Here is a 26628-nt window from a genome sequence, read left to right as displayed (position 1 = left end):
ACATGGCACTCAACGCCCTGGTTTGGCTGAAATAGTGCTTCTGGGTCACAGGCTGAACTTAATGACCTCGGAGTTCTTTTCCAGCCTAGTTAATTCTGTGATTCCCGCGGCGGCGCCGCCCAGCAGTGGGGCGGGCCCGGAATGGCGGCGGGGCGGAACGCGGCGCCGAGGGGCGGAGGCTGCGGCGGAGTCACATTGTCGGCGCACGGCGGGGCCGGTCCGTCCCCAGACGGTCGGTCCGTCCCCCAAACCGCCCCCCCGGCCGCGGCCATGCTGCCCGGGGCCCGAGCGCTGCGGGCGGCGGGGCTGCTCCGCCCGCCCGGGGCCGCTCCCCGCACCGGGGCCGCCCGCAGGGCGCGCTGCGGGCCGGGACAGCGGCCGGCGTGGCGCGGCTTTGCGCTGCCCGCGGGGCCCGACCTGCGGCACTTCCTGAGGGCAGCTGCCGCGGGGCAGCCGGGGCCGTCGCCAGAGCTGCCGCCTGAGCCGGGCTCTATCCCCGGTGCCCCGAAAGGTCTGTGGGTCTTCGGGGTCGGAGCTGTTGGGGTCAGCCGAACCCCCTGCTGTGGCCTCGCTGCCGGGTCAAGGGCAGCCGTAAGGCCGGTGCAGACAGTGGTGCTTCCCAGTCGGAGCAGAGTGGGGAAAATGGGATGTTTGGTTGCTTTTGGGGCCCTGAGGGGGTTTTGACGCTAGAAAGAGTTTAGTTCTTGGCTGCAAAGTCGTGTGTGTTCTACCACCACGGAGTTGGGCAGAGAGCCTTTTGCTCAGGCGCCTGCCCGCAGTGTGTGCTGGGCTGTCAGTGGGGCTGTGGCACGGGTGGTGCCCTGGCGGGGATGGTGTTCACTGCCCCGAGTGTTGTATCCCGGTAAGGATACAGCTGCCCAGCCCTGCCGTGTTGCAGAGCACACGAGTTTCCCAGAGCCTGCCCTTGTTTATCCCTTGTGGGCTGCAGGTGCAGGCAGCTTTTGTGCTGCTTCCCTGACTCCGGTGGTGGGATTGAGGCTTGTTCCCGCAGAGCAGGGGCTAGGACGGGTTGTGGATGGGAGCTGAGCAGGTTCCTGTGTCACACGGCCTTTGTTGCAGTGTACCTGGAGACCTACGGCTGCCAGATGAACGTCAGCGACACCGAGATCGTCTGGGCCATCCTGCAGAAGAATGGCTATGCCAGGACAAAGGAGCTGGGTGAGGTAAGGCAGCACCGTGGCAGCTCTCCTGGAGCCCAGCCCTCACGCCCTGCTGTGCCTGCAAGTCCCAGCTTTTCTCTGGAGTGCAACCCTGGGGGATGTTAGGAGGTTTGCAGTCTGAGTTCTGTGAAGTGAAGGAAACTGCTTAACAAGTGTGCTAGAAAGCTGTGGGTTGTCTTTTTTCTTTAAACTACTGGGCTCTGTCTCAGTTGGAGAGGGATTGGACACAGCAGGATCCTCCTGTCTCCTCTTTGAGTTTACTTTTACCATTTAGTGAAAACTCTGCTTGTCTTCTGTTTCTTTCTTGCAACTCTTTTTGTTGAAATCTTCTGTGTACTCATGTAGGTCTTTTTCCCTGAGTTAAGTGAGTTTTAGAGTCTACATCTTTAGGTTACCTGGGCAGGGCATGAGAACTTACTGTTTGGTTTTGATAGATTCTTCTCTTTTTGTTGCTTTTGATTTAGGCAGATGTTGTTCTTCTTGTCACCTGTTCCGTGAGGTAAGGAGATGTTTGTCACTGGTTTGGGACACTTTTTAAGGAATTACCATTTGAAAACCAAAGCAATAAAGATGTTGCATGAGGAAAGGAGTATGCAGGTATAAAACTGGCTATTTAGTTGAGGGTAGGGCTGGCTGGTGCTATGATTTACAACATTAATTGTGCTATGAATTGCTTCTCTGGGTAGTGAGAAGTTCTTTGGTAGTGTAATCTCTGTGTATATGCCATGGGCAGTGAGAGACATGCACAATTAATGATTTTATTTTAAAATATTCTGTCTTCTCTTGAAGCGACTCTCTAGTACAGTGTCTGTATTTAAAAATGTGAGAAATATGTTAAGGGGCAACTTGATATGAAGGGAACTTTCCTTGTTTTTTCTGAATGCAGAAGACACCAAATGCTTATTGCAGGGTACTTTGTAGTGTGGCCAAGGCACTTTTTCTCCCCAAGAGCTTAGTCCCTAAAGTGTTTCTGCAGGGCAGATGCTCTCAGGCAAGCAAAGTGATACCAGATAAGACAGAGCCAAGACATAATCCGCACACCACAAACGCACTCTCAGGTGCCATTAGATTCTCTGCTTTAGCTGAATTCTCCTGACAGAGCCCTTGGGGCGCTCAGGCTGGGGCTCAGAGCAGGAGCAGCAGCTGCAATAGCCCGTTGTGCTGGCTCCCCAGGGAGAAGGCAGAGCAGGCCATCTGGAACCGTCTGCAGCACCTCAAGGCGCTGAAGGCCCGGCGGCCCCAGGCTCGAGCTCCGCTCCGCGTCGGGATCCTGGGTATGGCCGGGCTGCATGGCCTGAGTCCCGCTGGCAGCAGCCCCCTTGGCCTGGGGTGAAAGCAGCTGGAAGGGCAGCAGGGGAGTAACAGAGAGCACTGCCTCACGAGAGCCTTCCCCTTTGGTGGCAGGATGCATGGCTGAGAGGCTTAAGGAGGAGATTCTGCACAGGGAGAAGCTGGTCGATGTCGTGGCAGGCCCTGATGCTTACCGTGATCTTCCCCGGCTGCTGGCAGTGGCAGAGTCTGGCCAGCAAGCTGCCAATGTCCTGCTGTCCCTGGATGAGACCTATGCTGACATTCTGCCTGTCCAGACTAGTGCAGGTGGCACAACAGCATTTGTGTGAGTACCTTTTCCCAGTGCTTGTTTCCGTGGCTCTGGTTTGGAAATCTGTGCAGAGTAGATGTGTCGGTGACAGCAGCTGCCCAGGAGATGCTGTGCCTGGCTGCACTGTCTCCCAGAGTGTGTGTGTGTGTTTGTGTTTGTTTTTGCTGTTGCTTTGCTGTGTGACTGAGCCCTGGAGAGCATGCCCTGAGCTCTGGCTGTTGTGGACTTCTCTCCCTCTCCTTTGGGAATGCTGACTCTCAGCCTGATGCTGCATTGAGTGATTTCTGTGCCACTGTCTCTTCCTGAAGTCCATGCTTCTCTCATCCCCTTCCTTCTGTGGTCATCTGTCCCAGGTTCTGCTATTTCTTGTTCTCTGCTCCACACATTATAAGTTCTGATTGTTTAGTTTTGGTGATAACATTGTCAAACATGAAATCAGACTCTGCTCAGTGTGGCTGTAGTGTGTGGAAGGACAGTGTCACTCTGCAAGAGTGGGATGTAGAAAGATCTTTGATCACTGCCAGGCTGCAGTGGCAGTCTGTGCCTCATTAGCTTTTTCCAGCGTTCTTGGAAATGTGCATGAAAAATCAGGAGGCGTTAGCTCAGGGCAAGCTGAATCCAGTGTGGATGGTGTGTGTGTGGAGCTGGCTGCAGGCAGCAGTTCAGGGCTCATCCTGGGCAGGATGCAGTGTGGATGGTTCTGCAGGAGGGAGGTGACCTGTGCTTTACCTCTGGGCAGGTCCATCATGCGGGGCTGTGACAACATGTGCAGTTACTGCATCGTGCCCTTCACCCGAGGCCGGGAAAGGAGCCGCCCCATCGCCTCCATCCTGCAGGAAGTGAGGATGCTCTCGGATCAGGTGAGGCAGAGCCTCCTCCCACCTGTCCCAAGCCATGGGAGGAAGGGTGGTTCTTGGTAACAATGTTTTCAGTGGTACTTGTAACCAGTGCCTTTATCTGCAGAGATGAGGGGATTCCCCTTGTAATAGTCCATGACAGGGATGGGAGGGCTTCTGTTGAAACTCCTTGCAGTAAAACCGTGGCTGCCCTTGCAGCTCAGCCATCCTGCCCAGGTTATATTTCTTCCTCTCTGTATATTTTGTAGGGAGTGAAAGAAGTGACGCTCTTGGGTCAGAATGTCAACAGCTTTCGAGACCTGTCTGAGGTGCAGTTTCAGTCAGTGGCTGCCCCAGCCCTCAGCCGTGGCTTTAGCACAGTGTACAAAGCCAAAGCGGGGGGTTTGCGCTTCTCACACCTGCTGGACCAGGTCTCTAGGATTGATCCAGAAATGAGGATCCGTTTCACCTCTCCACACCCCAAGGATTTTCCTGATGAGGCAAGTGTAAAATAAACACCTTGGCTTCTGCTTGCAGGCAGCAAGGCAGCTCTGAAATGTGAGGTGTGCTGCCTTCCCAAACAAAGAGAATGTGGGTTCCCAAACTGGGAACAGCAGCTCCTGGGAGTTGGATGTTGGGGTAAAGCTGGCAGGTTTGCAGTTTGCTGGCTTTTAACCAGGGAAGACTCTTCCCCTGGCAATTAAGGGACTCTTAAGTACTCCTACGTTAAGGGACAGTTAAGTACTCTTCCCAGGTACAGTTAAGCTGTCTGAGACATCTGATCACTTACCACAGGTCCTGCAGCTCATCCAGGAGCGACACAACATCTGCAAACAGCTGCACCTCCCAGCCCAGAGTGGAAGCACCCGAGTCCTGGAGGCCATGCGGCGAGGGTGGGTCACCCATGAGGAGCCCTGTGTCCTGCCCTTTGATTTGCCTGCTGGTTTCTCCTCACTGATGTTGTGGGTTTCCATTTAGCAAATCCATGTGCTGTTCATTGCAGATACACAAGAGAAGCATATTTAGAGCTCGTGCACCACGTGCGTGACTCTATTCCAGGTACGTGTTCCTTTGGCTTGGTCTGAACTCGGCATGGCTGCATCTCACTGTCCTTTCCCAAGTGCAGCATTCCTGTCTTCCTTGAGGGAAGTGTACAGCTGTATCTGTGTTACAGGAGTGAGCCTGAGCAGTGATTTCATCGCTGGGTTCTGTGGAGAGACAGAGGAGGATCACCTGCAGACAGTGTCCTTGCTGCGGGAAGTCCGCTACAACGTCGGCTTCCTGTTTGCCTACAGCATGAGACAGGTGAGTGCAGGCCCTGGTGGAGAAGGCTGTTATCCCTGGCTGTGTCCCCTAAACTCCTCAGTCCTATTTCTCACAATAACATATTTTTTAAAAAGCTGATGAAAATCATCCCCAGAGACTTGTATACTGGTAGATGTTGTTTGTCCCGGGTAGCACTTGTAGGGTATGTGGTTCTGCAAGGGCTATTTTGCCTGGGAGGCTTCCAGCTTCTCTGTAGGAGTGTCAGGGTTGGTAACTGCTCAATGACCTGGCTCTGAAGATACTCCAGGGTCATTGGAGGGAAGCAACTGTGTCAGCAGAGGCTGCAAATACATTATTTGCTGATGAAGAATGTGCTGATGGTGCTTGGCTGGAGCCCAGCTATGAGGGTCTGTCAGTCAAGTCTAGAGAGAAGTAGTGGATTTTTGAGAAGGTATTTCCATGAGAAGAGTGGGTAGTTGGTAAGTCTCCATTAGAATGCTCTCCAGAGTGTATGATACTGCTGGGGAAGAGGACAGAAGGTTGGGAAACTTAAGGAAGGAAACGGATTTAGATCACCATTCAGTACATAGACTGGAAGTAGTAGAATCTGTTGCCTGTCTATGGACAGACAGGCACATCCCACACAGGAGCTGCAAAATTGTTTCACAGCCACTGATACTCAGTGCCCTGCATCAGACCTTCTGCCTAAAAGGTGGAGAAGAAAGATGTGAGGAGCACGAGGGCATGGCTGGCACTGGAATAGTTCCTTTGTGATACAAACTGAAATGCCTTTGGAATGTGGGAAGCTGTTGCTGGAGGAGCAGTGGGGCTGGCTGGGGTCAGCCAAGGCTCTGGGCTCAGGCTGGGTGCTGAGGGGCTGCTCGGGCTCTGTGTGTGCAGAAAACACGGGCACATCACCGGCTGCAGGACGATGTCCCCGCGGATGTGAAGAAGCGGCGGCTGGAGCAGCTCATTGCCACCTTCAGGGAGGAGGCTGTGAGGGCCAACACAGCACTGGTGGGACAGGTCCAGCTGGTGCTGGTGGAAGGGGTGAGTGTACCTGGAATGGAATTGTCCTACTCCTTTCTTGCTGGATCTGAGGCTGTGCACAGCAGTCACTTTCTCACTTTCCCCTTGTAATCCCAGGACTCCCAAAACCGTTTCTTCACACTTAAGCAGACAGCCTGACTTTGCCAGAGCACTGAGCTGAGCACAGGGAATGGGATCAGTTAGGGATGCATCTCTGGCCAAGCACAGAATTTGTGCTTTGGTGTGTGAGTGTCACCCAGCAGCTCTGGACACAGTGCTCTGTTCCAGGGCTTGGTTAATGTGGGTTTAATACCATCAATAGTGCTCAATTAATTCCTGAGGCAATAAAGCCCAGCAGTGAATCAGAGCAATTGCCATGCAGGTAATGTTCCCTGTCCTCTTTCCAGCCCAGCAAACGCTCTGCCTCGGAGCTGTGTGGGAGGAACGATGGCAACATCAAGGTGATCTTCCCCGATGCTGAGCTGGAGGATGCTGCTGAGCCTGGGGCTCCGGGCAGGGCCCAGCCCGGGGACTATGTGATGGTGAAGGTGACCTACCTGCAGTGCTCATTTCCTTGCACAGTGCTGTTCTCTAGGGCAGCTGCTGCCAGAAGAACCTAAAATGAGAATGGATCGTCCCCAGTGCCTGAAGGCCTGTGCTGTTTCTTTCAGGTAACCTCTGCCAGCTCACAGACCCTGCGGGGAGTTCCACTCTATCGGACCACCCTGTCCCGTGCTGCTGCTTCTCACTGAGGGATCCCTGCTGCCCCTGGGTGGAAGCAGCACTTGTTCTCCATGAAGAAACAAGGAACTGTGGTCAGGTGGAGAGATATGGTAGAACCAGGAAGATATATATGTATATTAAAATTTATTTATGGAATAATAAAATACATACATATTTTTGCTTTGGTGCCAAGTTATCTGTCATAGTGTGTGCGGGTTCAAAGGGATAGAAGCTGTGTGTGAACTTGCAAAATCCAAGTACTGTGAGATTGTGTATTTTGACTTGCCCTGAGGCTTGTCCCACCCTCAGAGTGTTGCAGGTCTGTCCTCTGACTGTGATCACATCCTCTGGCACAGCCCAGCCTGAGATGGATGTGCAGAGCAGTTCCTTCCTACGAGCTCAGCTGAGTTTAGGAGCTGCAAAAGCTGGTAGTACCTACAAAACACAGCCCCAGTAGCTGCTGGAGAGTGACAGGAGTACTGTCAAAGGGTAGAAAGGCCTGAAATAACAGAAGATTAATTAATTCTTTCCAAATATTGGCAAAATGCTTGGAAAAGAGATGCAAGAACCCAGACCACACTTGTGTGTTGGAATGTGGCACTGGACTGTGGAATGAAAAATGGTGTTTAACGTGCTCCAGTGAATCTGTTGTGTCTGGGGCTGAAGGAATGCAGCCTTGCCCTGGTACTGGGGAGGATTGGATCTTGTCTGGAGAAGATTTCCTTGTTTCCAGGCCTGGCGAATGCGTGGGAAGAGATGGCTGCTTAAAACATGGGGTGCAGTTTTGTAATCCAAACATCTATGGATGTCCTTCCCTTTGCTTACCAAGAGAAGTGGTTGTACTGATTTAAATGGCCAGCAAGTTCTTCAAATGCATCTGACAGTTCCTTGTTTTCATCAGCCTGCAGCTGACCCTGGCTGCGCAGTGTCACATTCCAGCCTGCTCTGTGAAATTCAAACAAGGACCTGTGACCTGCACTTGTGAGTAAACTGAGATGTGAGAAAGGATCACCCCTTTTCATACAGATAATCATGTCATTAAAATAAATCCTTGTAAAAGGCTCAAGCCAGTGACCAGTTTTGAAGGAACAGCTGGTAGCAGGGCAGTCACAACATGAATTTGCAGAATTTTAAAATAAATGTGAAAGGGTTTTGCTCGAAAGCCACCTCTCCTGCTCAGCTCTTTCTGGGCTATAATTGTTTCTCTTTGAAAACAGCATGGTTCACTGAATATTCATTAGGCTTCAAGAAACAAATACATTTTGTTTATTATCAGAGCTGAGTCCCTTCTCTGGAAGTGAATCTGCACAGACAGCACTGTCTGTGTGGGCTCTGAGGGGCTGACAGGCACACAGGGCTGCTCTGCCCTCCTGCTTCCACATGGGAATATGTATTTGGCCCAAGTTCACAAACCAGGGCCTGAACCTGTGCTGCTCAGTGAGGATGAGCCTGTGGTCCAGGGGGGTTTCAGGAAGAGGCAGCAGTTTGGGTGAAATCCCAAAGGAAGCAGCAGCATGTATAAGCAAACAGCCCTCAGAGGTGATGGGCACTGAGGCCAAGATGCTTGGCTCATCAAGCCCACTGAGCAGTGGCCAAATTTAACTGCCCTATGGCAAATCTTTCAGCTCATAATTCCCAGGCATTTTGGGATTAGGGCCCAAGCCAGCACCCTGGAAAAAGGGCTGACACCCACCTTTCCCTGCTCATTTTTAACCTCCCCAGGAGCATCTATTCCAAGTGGAAAATGCAGACCACAGTGTGCTCTCCCTCCTCCATCCTGCTTTGAGGCCAGCTGTGGCCGTTTTACAATCATTATTTTAAGAGTGGGAGACTAATGAGGAGGAGAGCTGGGTTTTACATTTTGATGAGGAGGTGATAATGCTCACTGCACGGGCTCCCCGGGGAGCCATAGCACTCACCATTTGCTTCGCCTCCTTAGTTTTTATAGGCCTCGGGAATGAAGACCGAGGTTCTAAGGCAGCAAAGCATCCATTAGGAAGTGCTTACGGTGACCTTGGAGGCTGAGTCAGTCCTTTGGCACTGCGTGGAAGAAGGAATGTGTTGTTTTTCTTGAGGCCTGGAGGTGGGATGCGGGTTCTGTGTCACTTGTAAGGTTTGCTGCCTAAATCCAGCTATTGGGAAAGCTGGACTCCTACCTCGTTTGTGCTCTTGCACGTTTCTGTTCCCACCCTGAGCAGGGATGAGAGCCCTGAACCCTCCCAGACCTCCCATCTCCCTGATGTACACCTGTGCCTTCTGCAGGTCAAAGCTGTGCCCTTGCAGTCAGTCCTGCCCATGGGCAAACACCTCAGGAGGCTTTTGGCAGATCAGGTTTCCCGGTGCAGACCTGAAGTGCGGGGATGACATTTACTTTCCAGCAGCAGCCGTGCCCTGAGGGTGTCTCCTGACACCGGAATTTCGTAAATCACAGCCTGAGCTTTCCTCTCTGCTGGCAGGGTGTGGGTGAGGCTGGACATCACCCGCACACACAAATAGCTTCACCTGGCAGAAAGGTCGCTGGCAGGGAGAACAAGAGCCTGTTTGTTCCCCTGGCCCCCATCAGAGAACAAACTTGTTTGTCCTCAGGTCTTGGCTGTGCTCAGGGAGTGGAGGGACAGAGAGCAGCAGGTGCTCACAGCCGCTGTTCCCTGCTCAGCCCTGGCTTAAGGACAGCCTCAAAATTGAGTCCCATCACTGCCTACACTCTCCTGCCCGAATTTGCTCCCTTCTCCAAACTTTTGAAGCAGCTTGGGCAGAGCAGTCAGGCTTTTCCCAGTGCCAGAGCTGGCCATGGTGTATCATGTCCTCTCCCAGAACACCTCAAGCTCTGGAGTCTGTGTTCCCTCTGCATGTCCTGGTGCTGGTGGAGGGAAGGATGGATGTTTTCCCTGATGTAAGCCTGTAAGCACAGTTTGCTTTAGGTCAGCTGGAGCTCACTCTGCTGAAGGGGTGGCAGGTGACAAGGCATTGCCTCTGAGTGATGCCAGCAGCCTGCCAGGCTGTGCCTGGGGAAATGCTTTCCTCCTCTTTTCTCGTGGCTTTTCACTTCAGCAGACAGGCTCCATGTGCCTGCCAGCCCATTCCCCCAGGCCTCCTCCTCCTCCCTGCTCTGGGACTGCTGTGGGCTGGGGGTTCAGGGAGTTTTCCTTCAGCAGTTTTTCATCACCATTTCTGAAGCCAGCTCTTTGCACAGAGCTTTGGGATTTAATGCAACATAAAGAGCTTTCAAAACTGTTTTCCACTTCTAAAACCAGTTCTACAGTTCACTCCTTTCTGAAACTGGCAGTGGTTGGGTTCTGGCAGGGCAGGCTCCTCTGCAGGTGATGGTGAACTCTGTGCTGTGCTGGAAATGCAATGAGCTCTCCATTGCCATTCCTTGGTGCACCCCCAAGCTGCTCTGCAGCCCCCCCGGGTTGGCATTGTGTGTCCCCAGCCTCCCTCCTTGTCTGTGTGCCTCCCTGGAGCACTCCTGGGCTGTGACCTGCATGGCAATGACAGAGGTGGTGAGTGGCAGCTCCGAGCCGTGGGGTTTGTGAATTCAGAGGGTATCTCACAGTCTGTCACAGGCACTGCTGCTCTCTGGGGCCCAGCAGTCCTGCAGCTTTCCCTCCTCCCTTGTGAGCAATTTATTTCCTTTACTGACAGACAACTATTGACTTCTCATTCTCCTGAAGATGAGATGTCTTGTCTCATCAGGTTTAAATTAGTTTTATCTTTAGCCTTTCCTATTAATAAGCTCTCATTGCGGTGTCATTACTTGATATCTATTTTCTGATGTTTTTCATTAATGGCTCTATATCTTCCAGATATTTTTTTTCAAGTGTTTTTCCCCTGCTGCTGAGTTATTTAACAGTCAGACACAGATCAGAGACATGAAGATGGTCTGATGCTGGTCAGGGACAGCGTGGAATGGCTCAGCACCACTCAGTGTGCAGGGCAGGGCACTGGGACTGTGGTGGGGCAGCACTGGGCTGTCAGGGGTGGTCATGCATTCCCTCCCTGTCTCTCTGCATCCCTCTGATCCCAGCCTGAGCTCTGACACGCCTGGGGCTCTCAGGAGCACGAGTCAATAGAGTAATTAAAATGCCTCCCGTGAGGCGAAGGTGCTGCAATTCCTTTGGACAGCTGTATCTGTGAAAAACAGAGGGCTGCTTTCTGTGCTTTGTGTGCCTGGCAGGGACTCTTCCCCTTCAGCAGAACTTCCACCAGGAAATGTGAAAGGGAATTACTTCACATTATTTTGTGAATATATGCCCAGGGTCCCTGTTCCTGCCAGTCCAAGCCACCTTCCCCAGCAGCCAGTGTGGGGCAGCTGCCACTGCCACCAGGAATGTGGGGCTGGAGTGCTGCCAGCCTGGGACAGGCAGGGTGGGCAGCCTGGGACAGGCAGGGCTGTCAGCACAAGGACAAGGCTTGGGGCTTTCTCATTATGGCTCCAAGGGTGTCAAAAGCAAAGTCCATCAGTGTTGAAAACACCCAAATCTCAACCTCACTGCTCTACATTGACTTCTTGCATTGAGGAGGAGGAGAAGGTGTCTGATTCCTGGAGAGCAAACCCAGGGGTGACAACAGTCTGATGCACAGTGGCATGTCTAATGGAGCTGTCAGGGTGCTCAGGGACACTGCTGGGGGTGTGTTTGCCACTCACAGAGCGAGGTCATTGTGGGATCCCTCACCTGCCCTGGCTGTGGCTGCCATGTAGGAATTACAGAGTGGCTGCAGGATGGGCAATCTGCAGCAGTGCCTCCAGCAGAGGGTCTGAGAGTGATTAATATTCAGCACACTGCTGTGAAAATGAACAGCCAGAAAGGATTGTCCTCCTCCCCTTCCTGCATCCATGAGGACAGTGATGGGAACAGAAATGAGATTCACTGATTATGGGGTTTTGAGACTAAACAAGTTGCTCTCTGGGTTATTTAGTGTCTTTTAATCTGTTCCTTCTCCTTTTCTTTTTTTTTTTTATGTCTTCTTTCTGTAATTTAACTACAGGAAGTTTAAAAAGTAATAGTAGGAGGCTTTGGTTGAAGCTATCAGAACCAAACAGGAGGCAATTCCACAACCAGCTTTTCTTTAAAAATGGAAAACATTCTGACATTTCATTAAAGGGAAGATTCTTCCCACAGTCTCTTATCCAAACTCCATTTTGAAAAGCCCTTATACTGTTGTTGGTGGCAAAGCTTTCCCTATGCCATGCTCAGCAGCCAGTGCAGCAGTGGCAATGCTGACAGCACCCTGGGGTGCTCTGCACAGCACACAGGTGCCAGTGGGTGGAGAAACCTGGGAGAGGCTCAGACCAGACTCCACAGGGCAACCCAGTAGGGTGGGAGGAACCTCAGGAAAAACCTCATCAGTGCCCTTACAGCCAGAGCTGGCAAAGGTCTGAGCTGTTCTAGAGCCACCTGTCCTGGCACACTGGGGCTGGGTGGTGCCAGCAGCAGGGACGTGCCCCATGGCACTGTTTTTGTTAATATTGGTGGGTCAGAGCAGTGCAGGTGCTGCTGCTGTCCCCACAGGGCTCACAGTGGCCAGGGGCTGCCCACCCCTGCCTCAGTGGCAGCAGAGATGGGACCCAGCCTGATGGCACTGTGCCACCAGGCAAGGTTTGGGCTTTGGCATTTTGGTTCTAGGGTTACTGAGGAAATATTTACACCTCTTTTTGCAATCATTCACAGCAAGTGAGCCTTGGCACGGTCCTTCATCCTCCTCCTTCTGTTTCCTTAGGAACTGGAAACTGAAGGTGCCCAATGAGGTGTTACAGATTCAACAGCTTGGGCCAAACGCTGCCACCCATCCTGTCCCCGTGTGACAGAGCTCTGCCACTGTCATCAAAGGGCACCTGGCATCTGCCCTTCATCTCTGTGCTCTGAGCACACCCAGATCATCAGCACCAAGACCCATTCCCTGAGCCCCCAGGTGTGGGTGTTACTGCAGCCAGAGCGAGGTGCTCTGGTGCAGCCCAGATGTGCCCAGTGCCCACATCTCATTGGCATCAATACCTCTGACATTAATGGGCAGGGCAGGGGTGGCATTGGCTGCTCAGGGTATGGTTTGCTCACAGTGGTGAGGTAAAGGGACTGAAGGAGCATCAGGAGAGGCTGGGCTGTGGTCCTGTGGTGCTGGTGACACGTCAACCACATCCTTACCTTGGGAAAAGAGCAGCGAGAACCTCCAGGATTTTCAGGGGAACATTTTGCCACTCAGAAGATGTGAGCAGGAGCCCTGGCCCTGGCAGTGTGGTACCAGGAGGATGCTGGCTGCAAACTCTCAGCTAACAGCACCAGGACTCCCCTGTTCCCGTTGGATGGGGCTCTGGGGCCCTGGGCAGGAGCAGAGGGACCCACGCTGGGCAGAGGCAGAGAAGGGCGTGGGTGCTGCCCACCAGGAATGCCCAGCAGAGCCAATGGGGACACTTGGAAATGGTTGGTGGCACATAGTGCTGTGCCAGTGGATCTGGAGGCTGTAGGGCTTGGGCATCTGTCCCTGGCCCCTCTCACCATGCAGCCATTCAGCTCCAGGGCTGTGGCACAGCCAGCCTGGCATGAGGTTTGATGCCAGCGCAGCAGGAGCAGGCTCCTGTACCCAAGAGCTTGCTGGTACTGCCCCTGCCCTCCCTGGGGTCCCAGCCCCAGCCTCGGGGGGAGCTGTCCCCCTGGAGCCCCAGGGATGTGTTTGTTCATGTCAAACAGCCCCAGCTCACTGGCAACAGGCAGGAGCAGGAATACACACTAAAAGAACCAGCAGCTCAGGGACAGGGGCAGAATAAATCTGCATAAATACAAATGAGGGGAATATTTATTTGCCACATTGGCCACGTTTCTGTAGCTACTTTAAGCTGTGAGAGTGGGGGTCTGGCAGCCTGGGCAGGGTTTGGGCTTCACTCAGGCCTGTCTCTGGAGCTGCAGCCCCTGTGGTTCCCCACCTTTCCAGCAGACTCACCTATTCAATATTCCTCACATGTGAGTTACTCCTGTAGCTGATGGGAGAGATAAATAACAAAACCCTTGCAAATGCAAAAATCCTTTGGCAGTTTGGAAAGGAACCAAGTCACGTGCTGAATGCAGATGAAGAAAAATCATTTTTATTGTAAGGAGTAACAGAAGGGTGTGAATCTGCCTCAAATCCACCTCACCCACAATGCAGCACGTCCAAATCCACTTGGAGATTACAAGGCAGGATAGCATTCACTCTGATCAGTTCAAAGCGTTGCTGTTTGGGAACAAATAGGCTGAGTGTGCGCCTGGATTAGGCTGGGGGCTTTTTTTGCCTCTTTTTAACAGTATGAAATCACTGGAAACAGCAAAAATCCCTTTTGAATTTGTAAGCCAATCAAGAAGCAGAAGGAGAGCAAAGACAAAGTGTTTACAGCTCATTGAATTCGTCCCTTTTCTCTCTTCCTTTCTTAGAAGGATTTGGGCAGTTGGTGCAGTCTCATGAAATTCCTGAGGGGACCAAACCCTGCCTGACTGTCTGCATCCAGCACCTGGAATGTTCCCTCTGTGCTGAGCCATTACCTGGCCTAAACTCCAGCCCTAGTGAAGCTGGGATGGGTGTGAGGGAAAACCAGGGGATCAAGGGCATCCCTTCATCGGTGAGTGCCATAACAAATGGTTTGTGACCATGACAGCCAGGAGGGACAGTGTCATCAACATGGCTGATCACTGACACAGCTAATTATCAATATGGCTAATTACTGACTGATCATTATTGGCACAGAGTATCATTGGCACAGATAACTCTAGGCTGGACAGAGACACCAAAATCTGAGAAGGCTGAAATGTAGAACAGAAGAAAGGGTCTTTTCCTGGTTGGGTTTCTCCGTTTTCATGTCTATTCTCCACCTTCTGAGTCATTTTCCTCCCTTCCCTCCTCCTCCTGGGGAATCGCCTGCAGGGACACCTGGAGGGACACCAGAGTGGAGATTTCAGGCAGCCCTGTGCTGCCCCTGCCACCTCCCACTCCAGGCAGCAGGGGCAGGGCTCTCCTCGCCCAGCCCAGGTTCTGGCACAGTTGGCAGCAGAGCTCTGAGCCAAGTCCCAGCCAGCCAATCCTCCTTACCCAGGGCTCTGCCAGTCCTGCAGCTACGGATTGATGCTGGGGTTGACACCTGCAGCTGGGGGAGACATGCCCAGGTCAGTGCACTCCCTTCCCCAGGTGCCCAAAGCCTGACAGCCCCCAGTGTCCCCCAGCACGGGAACAGGCTCAGCAGTGCCTGCTGTACCAGTGGCCTGAGAGGCCCCAGCTTTATGGGCAGAGATGATTTAGTGCCCTCAGGAATACGGCTCTGGGGAAGCTGGGAAGACTTCCAACTCTTCCTTCCCTTCCCTATATATTAACTTTCCATGCATATGAAGCTGAGAGCTCTTCCAATCACCTCTGCAAATATTAATTAATCCTCGCAGCATCCTGAGGACCATTATTCACTCTTATTAAGCAAATATTATTAAATCCTTTTATAAGAGGTGAAGTGACTTTTCCAGGGCTGTGCAGGGCACAAGTAGGAGTGCACAGACTTTCTCTTGCTACTGTATTCCAGACCTGGCACTGCACAGGAGCAAAGCTGCTCACATCTGAGCTGGGGGCCATCTCTGAGGACCAGTGACCCCAACACCCCCAGCACTGCCGTGCCCTGTGAGGTGCAAGTGCTCTGTGGGGCTGTTTAGAGATGCACAGCACCTGGCAGCTCTGCCTGCACCCCAGAGCCATGAGAGCCCTCCCCACTCCTGGCCACTGCCCAGGACTGTGTCCCCCATTTCAGCCACCCCATTCTGGCTCACAGACATCCGTGGGGATCCCCGTGGCAGCCCTGGGGCTGGACTTACTCTGAAGAAGCCAGTCGATGAAGGAGCTTGGGAATGGGGAATTCTGCAAAGAGCAAGGGGGTGTTAGAGCATGGGAATGTGGAGGGAGGGCAGCAGTGTGGGGACATGGGATGGGACATGGCTCTACCTGCAGATCCAGCTCCACATAGTGCCCAGATGTCACTGGCAGTTTGGAGAAGGCAGAGTAAATTTTCCCCAGAAGCCCAAAGGAGATGACGCCTGGGGAGAGGGAGAGGCTGTCAGGGCACTGAGAGCTGTCTGAGGGTCACTGAGCCTGCTGGAGCCCTGTGCCCACCCAGAGCATCTGGCAGAGCTGGGAGAGCACTGTCCTGCCCAGCAAGGAGGAAAAACTCCTTGTCCTTCCTATAGATCTCAAACTCCCAGGGGTTCAAAGGTTCCTATGAGAGCTGCTACCCTGGAGCTCACAGGTGCAGATCCCATCACAAGGGAAATGCTGGGGGGAACAGATCTGCTTCCAGTGAAGCAGCAATGGTGTGTGAGGTCTGACATGAACAGGGCTGGGGAGGGGAAACACTCTGGCTCTGTGGCACTGCCCCTGGGGATCCTGGCATAGCCAACTCTTGGGAGCAGCTTTGGTCTAGCCCTGGTTAGAAAAACATCTGTAAGAAGAGCAGGACTGTGGTGTCTGGCAGTGGTGGTGAGCCAGGACTGTGCCACCCACAGCAGTTTGCCAGCAGAGAAAAGCTGCTCCTGCTCTATGCACAGAGCCCTGCTTGCAGCCCAGCTCTCCTGGGGACACCTGCTGCCCGTGGAGGTGGCCAGACACACAAACCCCCAGGGTCATCCTGAAACTTAATATAGGAAAGAAAATGTAATGACTTACGGTTGAGGAATTGCAGATTAATGTTGATGATGCTGACCCACACGTTCACTAATGGGCAGAGCTGCAATGGCAACAAGGGGCACAGTCTTGGTGAGAACACTGTGGGTGCAGCAGCACATTCCCCAGCACCACTTGAGTTCCACAGATTTAAATCCGGATGGGACAAACATCCTGCTTTCATCCTAAAGCATGGTTCTCCCATGGAAAAAGAGCTATATGATTTGTTCAGCTCCCTTCTCAAAATAGGACAGGTTCTACTGAACAAGGTAAAAGGCTCTCTAAAAGGCCACTTTGCTCTAAACTGAGCTGTTGCTTTTGTTCACTCCCTCAGGGAACAGCTGAGTATAAATTACCCCATAACATCACATGATGAAATTGAAATTACTCTTAACAAATAAATTCTGACTGTGAGGAAGATCAGCAATTTTGTGTAACTCACTTATGGGCTGCAGGTATGTATCTGTGCATCACAAATATACATATATATATATATATATATATATATATATATATATATATATATATATATATATATATATGAAATGGATATTGTCCCTGCCAAGGGCAGGGGGATTGGAACTAATTAACCTTTGAGGTCCTTTCCAATCCAAACTGTTCTGTGATTCTGTGTGTGTGTAAATCTACCAGGCAGTTCTGGCAGGAGCACTGACTGCAGCTGAAATGCAACTTCACAGCAAAGAATATTCAGACACTCACCAGCGCAGGGACAAGGGACTTAAGAGACTTGTTCAGCAAGCTGCTCACCAGATTGGTGAGGAGGCTGGGGAGGGAAAAGACAGACAAAAATTACCAGGGAAGTTGTCAAAACCCAGGACTTGACATCAAGAAAAAACTGAGCTCCTCTGTAGAGGAGCCCCCTCCTCTTCTCTGATAAGAGATGCTGCAAGCCCAGAGCTCCCCCAGGCTTCAGCAGGAATTACAGATGCTCAGGACTTTGTTATCTGAATCCCAAAATCTGCTTGTTAGGCTGTCAATCCGTGCCCAGATTTGAGACTGAAGTTCTGCCCCAGTGCCCCCACTGACCCCCACGCTCACCCCTTCCTCAGGCTGACGCTGAAGCCACCAAGGAGGTTGCTGCAATCCTTAAGCACCAGCTTAAGGTCACCAGGGGAGTCCTGGCTCAGGGCAATGTGTGATGTGATGTTTGCTTCTACTGAGGATCCACTCAGAAACTGAAAAATCCTGGAAAAGAGGAAGTGGCGTGGAAGGCTTATGGAGGAAGTCAAAGCAGCACCGGAGACTGGTGCCTGTGGCAGAGCTGCGAGCAGAGCCTCAGCTGGGACAGTGCTTCAGTTCAGGGACTTCTCTCAGGCTCCTTCTCCTGTAGCAGATCACAGAACCATAGAATTGTTCAGGTTGGAATTTCCCTCTAAGATCAAGAAGCCAATTATCAACCCAGCACCCCTGCCATGTTCACTAAACCATGTCCTCCAGAGCAATATCCACATGTTTATTGAACTCTTCCACGGATGGTGAGTGTCTGTGGAGTGAGGACAGCTGGAAATGGTTCCAGGGAGAGTCAGCAGCACAGCTTTTCTCACCAGCCTGTTGCTTGGTGTTTGTCCAGCACTCAGGAGTGTCCCATTGTCCCCAGCACCCTCAGGTGCCCATGGCCTCACTCTCCACCCTCACTCACCCTGGAAAGCGGAGCACCAGCTTCGAGTACAGGTTCAGCACAAGCTCAGTCCCACGAAGGACCTTCCATGACACTCGGGCGTTCTCGAGGTTCAGCACCTTCAGCCTGGGGGTTGACACCAAGGCAAACCCACCTTGAGATGGCAGGATCAGCAGGAGCAGATCCTCCAGTCCCATCTCTTCCTGTTCATTTTTTGACCTGTGGATATTGCTAGGTAAAAGTGAAGGTGGGGAAGGACCAATTCCCGCTCTGCAAACAGCCAATCTCAAAGCATGGTAGGGCTTCTCAAGGCTCTATCCTCCTGAGTCTCAGCCATCTCCATGGATGGAGATTGCCCCTCCTGCTGTGTTGCCCATGGCAGTGTCACACCACTCCCACAGGTAAGACTTTTCCCATTTCTGGTTAGAATTTCCCCTGTCACAGATTCTCATGTGAGCTGTGAGCCTGGGACCGGTGGTTTGTATGAGAGGGAGGGTCTGACCCCCTGGATGTCATGGGCCACCCTGCAGTGAGCCCCACCAGGGGCTTCTGACTCACCAGGCGAAGCGTGTCATCTTCTGGGGGGCTTCACCACCCAGCAGTCCTCCTGCTGCTCCCAGCAGTCCTCCTGCTTCACCCAGAAGACCATCGAGTCCAAGCAGACTTCCATTGCCTAGGAGACCTCCTTTTCCAAGAAGCCCTGTGCCAAGCAGACCTGTCTCTCCAAGAAGGCTGTTATTGCCAAGGAGGCCATTGCCAAGGAGACCATTGTTGAGGAGACCATTGCCAAGTCCCTCCCCACCAAGGAGGCCTGTTGCAAGGCCTTTCCCACCAAGGATTCCAGTGCCAACTCCCTCTCCACCAAGGATTCCTGTAGCCAGTCCTTCTCCACCAAGGAGTCCTGTGCCGAGTCCTTCACCAAGGAGTCCTGCTCCGAGGCCTTTCCCACCAAGGATGCCTGTGCCAAGCAGCCCACTGCTGCCAGGCTGTCCTCCTGCAACAGACAGAACTTCCTTACTATCCTGTCCTTTACCACCTTCCTCAAAGCTGCTTTTACTGCTCTGCCTAGGGTTAGGGTTCCGAAAACCACAAAGCCCCAAGTTCCAGGCACACTGCAACTGCAAAAGGCATCCCAAGGGGAACACAAAACTGCCACAACATGGCTGCCTCCACAGCTTTCTCCTTGGAACCAGCCTTAGATCAAGGCTGCTTCTACTGCTCTGCCTAGGGTTAGGGTCACAAACCCTCCCTTTGCCAAATTTTCTTACCTAGGAGGCCTGTGCCAAGGATTCCACCTCCACTGGGTTCAGCTCCTGCACCAATAGGAGCTCCACTTTCTGCTCCACTTGGACTTCCTTTGCCCAGGAGGCCTGTGCCAAGCAGCCCTCCTTCACCAAGGGCACCTGTGCCAAGCAACCCACTTTTTCCACCAATGAGACCAGTGCCAAGCAGACCTGCACCAAGAGACTCCCAGTTACTGACTGGACTTCCACTCTTGGGAGGATTTCATTGACAGGCAAGGTTGGTTTGACCACTTCAGGGTGCTCACAGGGAGCCCTGAGCACCCTTGAACAAATCTGTGTTCCTCATGGAGATGGGCCTCCCAGGAGGCAGTTCCCTGATGAGCAGAGGGACGTGCCATGAGCACAAAATGGCACAGGACTGTGCTGTGACTCTGCCCTGGAAACACAGAACATCTCTGAACTCACCACCGCTGGGTTGTGCCGGGTTCAGCAGGTTGAGGAGGCCCTGGGAGGGGGACAGGAGGGCCCCAAGAAAGATGAGACACCAGAAGGGTGGCATGTCCTGGCACAGCACCTGTGGGAAGACTCACATCAGCCCAAGCACCAGTTTCACATGGGTATTGACAGCCTGGGCTCTGGGACAGTTCTCCATCCTTCATGTGCACTGCCCTGGGCTGGTGGGGAGCTTCCTTCTGGACATACAGCCTCCAGACACCATGCCTTCCATCCCAGCCCTGACCTGCAGCCCCCTTTTCCCATTCTGGCTGTCAGGGAGCAGTGGAAGCCCAGAGCCATCAATGTCTCCACGCCTGGCCGTGCTCCCCCCATGCAGAGCTGGGTGCCCGACACTGCAGGGAAGTGAAAATGCCATTTTAAGAGAGGAAGAGGGATGGAGATGAGGGAGGAGGACCTTGTACTGAGAGAGACGGATGGCTTCCAACCACTCTGAAATGGCCCTGAAAGAGGAACACTCACAGGGGCACAGCCAAATAAAAAATGACGAGTGTCACAGCTGTGTCCTTCTGCCTGCTGTGAAGAGCACCCTGTGTTATTAAAGCTCAAAGCATGGCCAGAATCAGACTCGCTTTCCCGTGGGCAGGTTGTTTGTTTTTCTCGTCTTGTTCCACTCAAGCTGTGAAAAGAGTCTGTTTTCCCTGTGTTTGATCTGCACCCAGCCAAAAGAAAGTACCTTCAAGGACCTTCTGTTCCTGCCCGAGCTGGGCTTCTCAGGGTGACAGTGCAGGCTGGGGAGTGTTTGTTTATGCATGGAAAGAAATGAGAAAATGGTCTCTCTGCAGCACTGCCAGGGGTCCCAGCTCTAGCAGCATTTTCCTGGACAGATCATGTCCTGAACAGACACCTCAGCTTGTCCCTTCTGAGAAAAACAATGTACAGGGTGCAGATTGCAGAGGTTCAGCACTGAGAAATAACATTATTTAGGTCAGACTGAACAACTTCTTTATCTCTTCCAGATACTTTAAAAAAACCCCTCTATGACAGTTCTCGGCACAATTAAATTAGACTTTAATTCACTCGACTGTCTTTTACATTTTCCCTTTGATCAGCACGTAATGATGCACAGCTCCTGTAGCTGTGATTATTGAACAGGGGAGAAGGAGAGAGGCTCGAGCAGCTTCTATTGAAAATCGTGTCAAATAAAATCAGTGGGATTTGTTGGAGGGGCTCTGAAAGACGTGTGCAGCATTGCAAAAGGGTGCCAGAATGGATGTCAGGGCTCTTAGAAGAGCTCTTAGAGAATACGTGACCGTGCAGGCACCTATCTCTGCAGTTATTAACAATATCTGCCAGGGTGCTGCTCCTCGGTCATGCACATTTCAGTGAGCCAAGCATCTTGCACATGCAAAAGGCACGTCTGGCTTTGCAGATAAACACTTATTTTACACCAGCTGAGATGAGGTCTGGAGAGCTGAAAATTGCTCTGAATTCTGGTCACCAAGATCATGAAAAAACTCCCAGTCCTTTCTTCCAGCTTAGTCATTATCACAAACTTAACAACAACGGGAATAAACGTGGAATTTAACAAGCAAGAGCTCTGCTAGCTTTAAAAATTAATTTTCATAAATGATTAAATGCTGCTACAGAAATCAAAGGAAAGCATCATTAAAATTCCTGCATTTCAAGCTGAGTTATTCTGTGCTGTAGGTCGCCTGATGGAGCTGGCACGGTGGCCACGGTCCTTCAGTGCCACTTACCTGGACCCTTTGATGTCGAGGTGGAGCTGCCCATGGCCACGGCTGCTGGCAGCTGCTTTTATATACCCGAGCTGCAGGAATGAGGAAAGCCAAGGAAAGGATGGAGCAGGGACAGCTCCCTTTTGCTGGCTCTGAAGTGTGACCCCTGCAGCAGCCTGAGCACCACACCTTGCTGTGGCCAGCAGCATCACCCCTCACCCTGGCTGGGGTGCCCACCCGCTCAGGGGAGTGTCCCAGCACAGCTCTGCACCATCAAATGGAGCAGAATGAGTCCAAGGACAGTGAGAGGTGAGCAATTACCTCCCAATGAGCTAATTACATACAGAAACCTCACAAATTGCAAAACAAATGAAGGAGAGCATGGCTTTGTTGTGCACCCTCTGCTCTGAGAAAACTGCCTGTGCCCCAGAGGCAAGCAGGAGCTGGCTGTGCATCCAAGGAGCTGGCTGTGCATCCAAGTGTTTAAAAGAGGCTTGAGAGACACCAGATAAAAGAAAACAGAGAAATAAATAGAGGAGAAAGGAAAAGAAACATCAAGGATATCAGAAAAACCAGATTCTGATATTCCAGGTGTGTTTCAGAGTGGATCTGGGCTGGACCAGGGCAAAAGAGTCTCACAAGCAGTGATGCTGCAGCTGTCCCAGCTACTCCCTCTCACCCCAGGAGAAATGGGTGGCTTTAGAGCCTTCAATTTGCAGAAGTTTCATGTGGTTCATGCAGAGTTCATGAGCATTGCTGAGTGATTTCCCGCCCTGGTCCCTAAGTGCTCGCAGGATGAAGCCCAGGGCAGGTGAGGGTGTGATGGGTGCCCAACGTGACCAAGACACCCCAGAGCTTTGGGCCCAGGCCATGAAGAGTCTGACATGTTTGGGTCTGACACAGCCTTTGCACCCCCTGAGCTGGGGGTGGACAGAGGGGGCTGCAGCCCTCCCACCTGAGCTCTGCCCTGAGCCCAGGGCTGTCACCAGAGCTGGCCACCCCCACAGGCTTCAGCACCTGCTGTGGCTGCAGAGAGGGCTGGCCTTCATTGAACCTGAGCACAAGAATGCAAAGTACACCCACACCCTTCCGAGCACCCACAAAAGAGCTGGAAACACAATGTTCCATGGAAAACACACGCGTCTTCCTCCTGCTCAAGAATGCAGGCAGGATGCAACGTTTACAGGGATAACACCAAGCTGCTGCTGTGCCATGTTGGGTGTAGAGAGACACTCAGGATCCTCAGGCAAGTGAGGTCAATTTTCAGCAGCCTGGGAGGAGAACCCCCTCTCCCAGCACAGCTATGGAACACAAACCAGCCCAGCACAGAGGGGAGGTCACTGCTGAACTTCTCCCCAGGTCTCAGCCCCAAACTCCATCCCCTCTATGTGCAGCCCCTGTCTCCTCAAGGTGTCCTGTGGTCAAACAAAGAGGTCAGGGCTGGAGTGGCTCCTCCAGCCTCTACCAGGCTGCAGCCTAGGGAAACTGGGCTTTCCATCTGTGGGGAAACTGCCCTGTGGTAAGGGGAAACTATGGAAGGAAATTCTGCATGGGTTGTTCCTTCATACACATTATTCAGAAGTCAGAGGGACATCACCTGGGTGGATCACCATCATCTGAGTGGATCACCATCACCTCTGTTCCAGCTGTGAGCTGGATCACAGCTGTGAGCTGGATCACCTGTATTTTTCTTTAAAGTCACCACTGGTGCTGTGGGGATTGCAATTCCCATCAGCAATTCATGTGGCTCAGGGTATGCCTTGAGAATCTGGCTACACACAAAAATGAAAAGTTTCTGCTGCTGGGAGCACAAACAGTGACCAGGAGCTGCAGAGCAGATTGCCCACCAATGCAGCAATTGCACAGTGCTGCTCTGCAGGACACTCTGATCCTGAATTCCTGCAGCACAGCACAGCTGTATCTCAGCTGCAGAAGTTCATCATGAGGCCCAGCGGGAGGATGTGGTTTCCACTGAGGGTGGCAGGGGTGGCATGGGGGCCCGTGGGGGTTTGGGGACATTCTCTGGCTCCAGCCACACACCCAATGACAGTGTGGAGTCACAGGGGAAGGAAACACAGGTCCAAATGTTTGCAATATTTGCCTTTACGGTCAGCTTCATGCTCCCTCTTTGTGGAAGGGCTGCACGCACGGCCTCACCCCCGTGACACTTCCTTCTCCAAAAGTTTGTGAAACCTAAACCCTGCTATGCTCTCCCATGACAGAGGTGAGAGCAAGGCTTGAAGCCAGGAGCTCTGCCAGCTTCCACAGCCCCCTGCCCAGCTGCACATGGCTGAGGACACCTTGATGAAGCTAAGGGAAATATCCCAAGCCCTGTGCGCAGATGGAAGGGGAAGATGCAGGACTCACATTCAAGTCCACCTTGAGAACTGGCCAGCTACCAGGGGAAGTCTGGACAGGTTGTACTGGATGCTGCCCACAAATCCAGGGCCAGCAGTGCTAGGGGGAGAGGAAAGGATCAGTAATTCCTTGTTGGACTCGGCTGCAAATCCCCCTCCCTACCTGAAGTTTCCTTTCATCCAGAAGAGAGAGCCTGGCTTTCAAGTGGGCTCTGGGCAGGGAGCTCCTGCAGACCCCTGCTCCTGGCAGATCTGGGGCCAGGGTGCAGCAGAGGAGGGAAAGATGTCTCAGTTCCAGAGGAGGGAAAGGTGTCCCAGTCCTCCCTCAGCTGGAGTGGGTGACACATGGCACAAGGCAGGACAAGGACCCACTGTGTGCTCACAGTTTGGTCACTGACGAGTCCCAGGGCAATGCTGAGCACTGGGCAGAGCTGCAAGGGTTGGGGAAGGATGGTGAGAAGCCACATTCAGAGCCAGAGAAGGACACACAGCCCTGCTTAGCTCTGCCAGGCTTTCCCTGGGCATGGGAGCACTGGGCATCTGGAATGGTGGCCCTGCTCTGGATCTGGCCCTGGGCACCTTCCTCAGAGAAGGGAGGAGAACCAGGAGCCCAAGGGGGGTGGCTAGAAACACCCTGGGCCTTTCAGGAGGAGAGAGATTCCATGAATCTGTTGCATAGTCCAGGACATCACTAGGAACTCTCAGCATTTGGGCAGACCTTGCATTGGGAAGGAAGGAGAAGGTTCTCCCAAGCTGGTGGAGCCATGGAATGTGTCTCCCACTGATCCCAAGGTACTGGGTGGATGCAGCAGCCTGGGACAGTGGCTCTGCTCCTGCTCCAGGCACCAGTGATGCCACAGGGAGCTGCACCACATCTTTTCAGAATCATTGCTCCTTCCCAGAATGTTTTATTTTTCCGACTTACCAGATTAGGAAGAAGTCTGTTCAGGACACTTGCCAATAAATTATCCACAATTGGGAGCAGGCTGTGGAAAAATAAAGGAGCACCATGAAAACAACCTGCTGCAAAGTAAATGGGTCTTGTTAAACAATTCCCTGTGAATAGCGTGGAGCACAGACCTCCCGGAGCAAGGCAATTGCAGCAGCAGAGTGAATCGTTTCTGCTTGGATTTTGCATGAGATAACTGTAATTTGCATCCCAAAATAGCCGATGGGAAATTTATTGCTGCCTTTTATCTGCTGGTGTATAGTCTCCTCAAATGAGCAGAGAAAATCTCAGGCTGAGTGGTTCCTCCACTATGTGCTCACGTCTCAGAAGACCCCGGTGCCGTGTCCATTAAAATCACCTCTGGATGTGGCACGCGGGACAGAATTGTGCCTTGGGATCTCTGGGGCAGCACACCACTCCCTGTGGCTGTGTGAGGGGTGCACAGGGACCAGCAGCACTGGCCCTGTGGCATGGTTAGTGTCACCTGCAGGCACGGTGGGAGGGAGGGCTGTAACAGGGAAATGCCCTGGTGCATTTGTAGGGCGTGGGCTGGGGCTGGCAGAACTTGATGGCGAGGTGGCTTACGCCAGCAGGGGACACCTCCATCACTCACCCTCTCAGGAGTCTGATTTTGATGCTACCAAACAGCCACAGCAGCAGCCCCAGCAAGAGGGGCACTGCGGGTGACAGCTCTAAGCACAACTGGGCTCCACCGGGCTTGGGGGAATCAGAGGCCAGTCAGACCAGAAATGCCAAAAGACACCAAATTTTCTCATTTATTTTCCTCTCTAAGTTACTTCCCAGTTTTATCAGGGGCTTGGCTCTTTTGCCTTGTTTTTCCTTCTGTTTCTGCCGGGCGTCCAAGCACAGCCGAGCGCTGGGCTGTGCCGGAGCGTGGCTCTGCAGAGCGCAGTTCGTGCACCCTCTACGGGCAAAGGCTCCGGCACTGCCGCCTGCTCTGCCCTTCCCTGGCAGCCCAGGAGCCTCCTCTGCCCTGCAAACCTGCGGCACTTCCAGAGCTGTCCCCTTTCAACAGCCTGGCCAGTTGAAATTTTAATAGCATTTAAAACAAAACTACTCCCGACACAGTTTGGAGGGGGAGGTTTGCTCACAAGCATCGTGCTCTTCCCCTTCCCTGTGCAATTCTCTGCCTTTCCTGGCTGGTCATGGTGCTGGAATGAGGGGGTCAATCCCAAAGGGGGGCCTCAGTGGTCCCTGTCTTCCAGAGTGGCACTGGTGACCCACCAACACTCAAAACTCCTTTACTTTACTCCTTCACTTTACTCCTTTACAGCCCAACCTAAGCCCACCTTACCCTCAGGTGAGTTGTGCAAATTAAGGCTGAAATTGTATCAGTGACTCACACAGGCCTTTCTTATTAAAATGGCCTGGTTTTAACCTTTTAATGATAAAAATAACCAGAACCTCAAAAGGAAAGCACTACACAAAACCTCCTTAAACTTTCCTGTTAAATGAATGGATTCTCAGAAAAGGGTTTTCATTTTGCTATAATGACCTATTTTCTGATAGTCCCTAAATATAGTCACTAAATATAAACTGGAATTACTCACTGCATTCCTACTACTGTTGTATTTATTTCCATGTTTTTTCTTGGCTCACTGGAGTATATCATAAGGTTTGGGGGTAAAACAAAGCTCACGGTACCTTGCTCCCCTTTTTGAACTCCTTTTATTTACCTGATCTTATCCTGAATTTCAAGCCTGGCTTTGCTCAGCTCCTCCTAAAGTGAGACCTTATGCTGGTCCATGGGCACCTCTGCTTTAACCCACACAGCAGATCCTTCTATGGTGAGGATGCTGCAGGAAAAGTGGAAAGGTGCTTGAATTTCCAAAGCTGGCCAGAGGATTGAAGGTGTAAAATGCCATTTGTGATTTTCATATATTCCACTATAAATAATGACTTGTGAACCAGGGGAAAGCATTGAGCAGCAG

General features: G+C 52.3%; 2 protein-coding genes across 2 annotated transcripts; one reads left to right on the top strand and one right to left on the bottom strand.

Annotated features, from left to right (window-relative positions):
- Window positions 1–255: 255 nt before the first annotated feature.
- CDK5RAP1 (CDK5 regulatory subunit associated protein 1) lies at window positions 256–6815 on the top strand. The gene is made up of 13 exons (XM_064730176.1): window positions 256–511; window positions 1081–1184; window positions 1646–1680; window positions 2355–2455; window positions 2586–2796; window positions 3521–3641; window positions 3887–4117; window positions 4413–4510; window positions 4621–4676; window positions 4792–4922; window positions 5784–5933; window positions 6320–6460; window positions 6584–6815. The coding sequence occupies exons 1-13, from the start codon at window positions 271–273 to the stop codon at window positions 6662–6664; spliced, it is 1701 nt and encodes a 566-aa protein (XP_064586246.1). The 5' UTR covers window positions 256–270; the 3' UTR covers window positions 6665–6815.
- A 6872-nt stretch (window positions 6816–13687) lies between these two features.
- LOC135456250 (BPI fold-containing family B member 4-like) lies at window positions 13688–21419 on the bottom strand. The gene is made up of 12 exons (XM_064730001.1): window positions 21392–21419; window positions 19644–19752; window positions 19203–19388; window positions 18493–18928; window positions 17956–18060; window positions 17355–17501; window positions 17016–17079; window positions 16299–16359; window positions 15582–15673; window positions 15455–15497; window positions 14691–14745; window positions 13688–14531 (listed from the first exon to the last, which is right to left on the bottom strand). The coding sequence occupies exons 2-11, from the start codon at window positions 19735–19737 to the stop codon at window positions 14714–14716; spliced, it is 1260 nt and encodes a 419-aa protein (XP_064586071.1). The 5' UTR covers window positions 19738–19752; window positions 21392–21419; the 3' UTR covers window positions 13688–14531; window positions 14691–14713.
- Window positions 21420–26628: the final 5209 nt, after the last annotated feature.

The sequence above is a fragment of the Zonotrichia leucophrys genome, chromosome 20 (genome assembly GCF_028769735.1).
Source record: "Zonotrichia leucophrys gambelii isolate GWCS_2022_RI chromosome 20, RI_Zleu_2.0, whole genome shotgun sequence".
Taxonomy (NCBI): Eukaryota; Metazoa; Chordata; class Aves; order Passeriformes; family Passerellidae; genus Zonotrichia; species Zonotrichia leucophrys.
The sequence above is the reverse complement of the archived record's forward strand: the minus strand, read 5'-3'. Positions and strand labels throughout refer to the sequence as shown.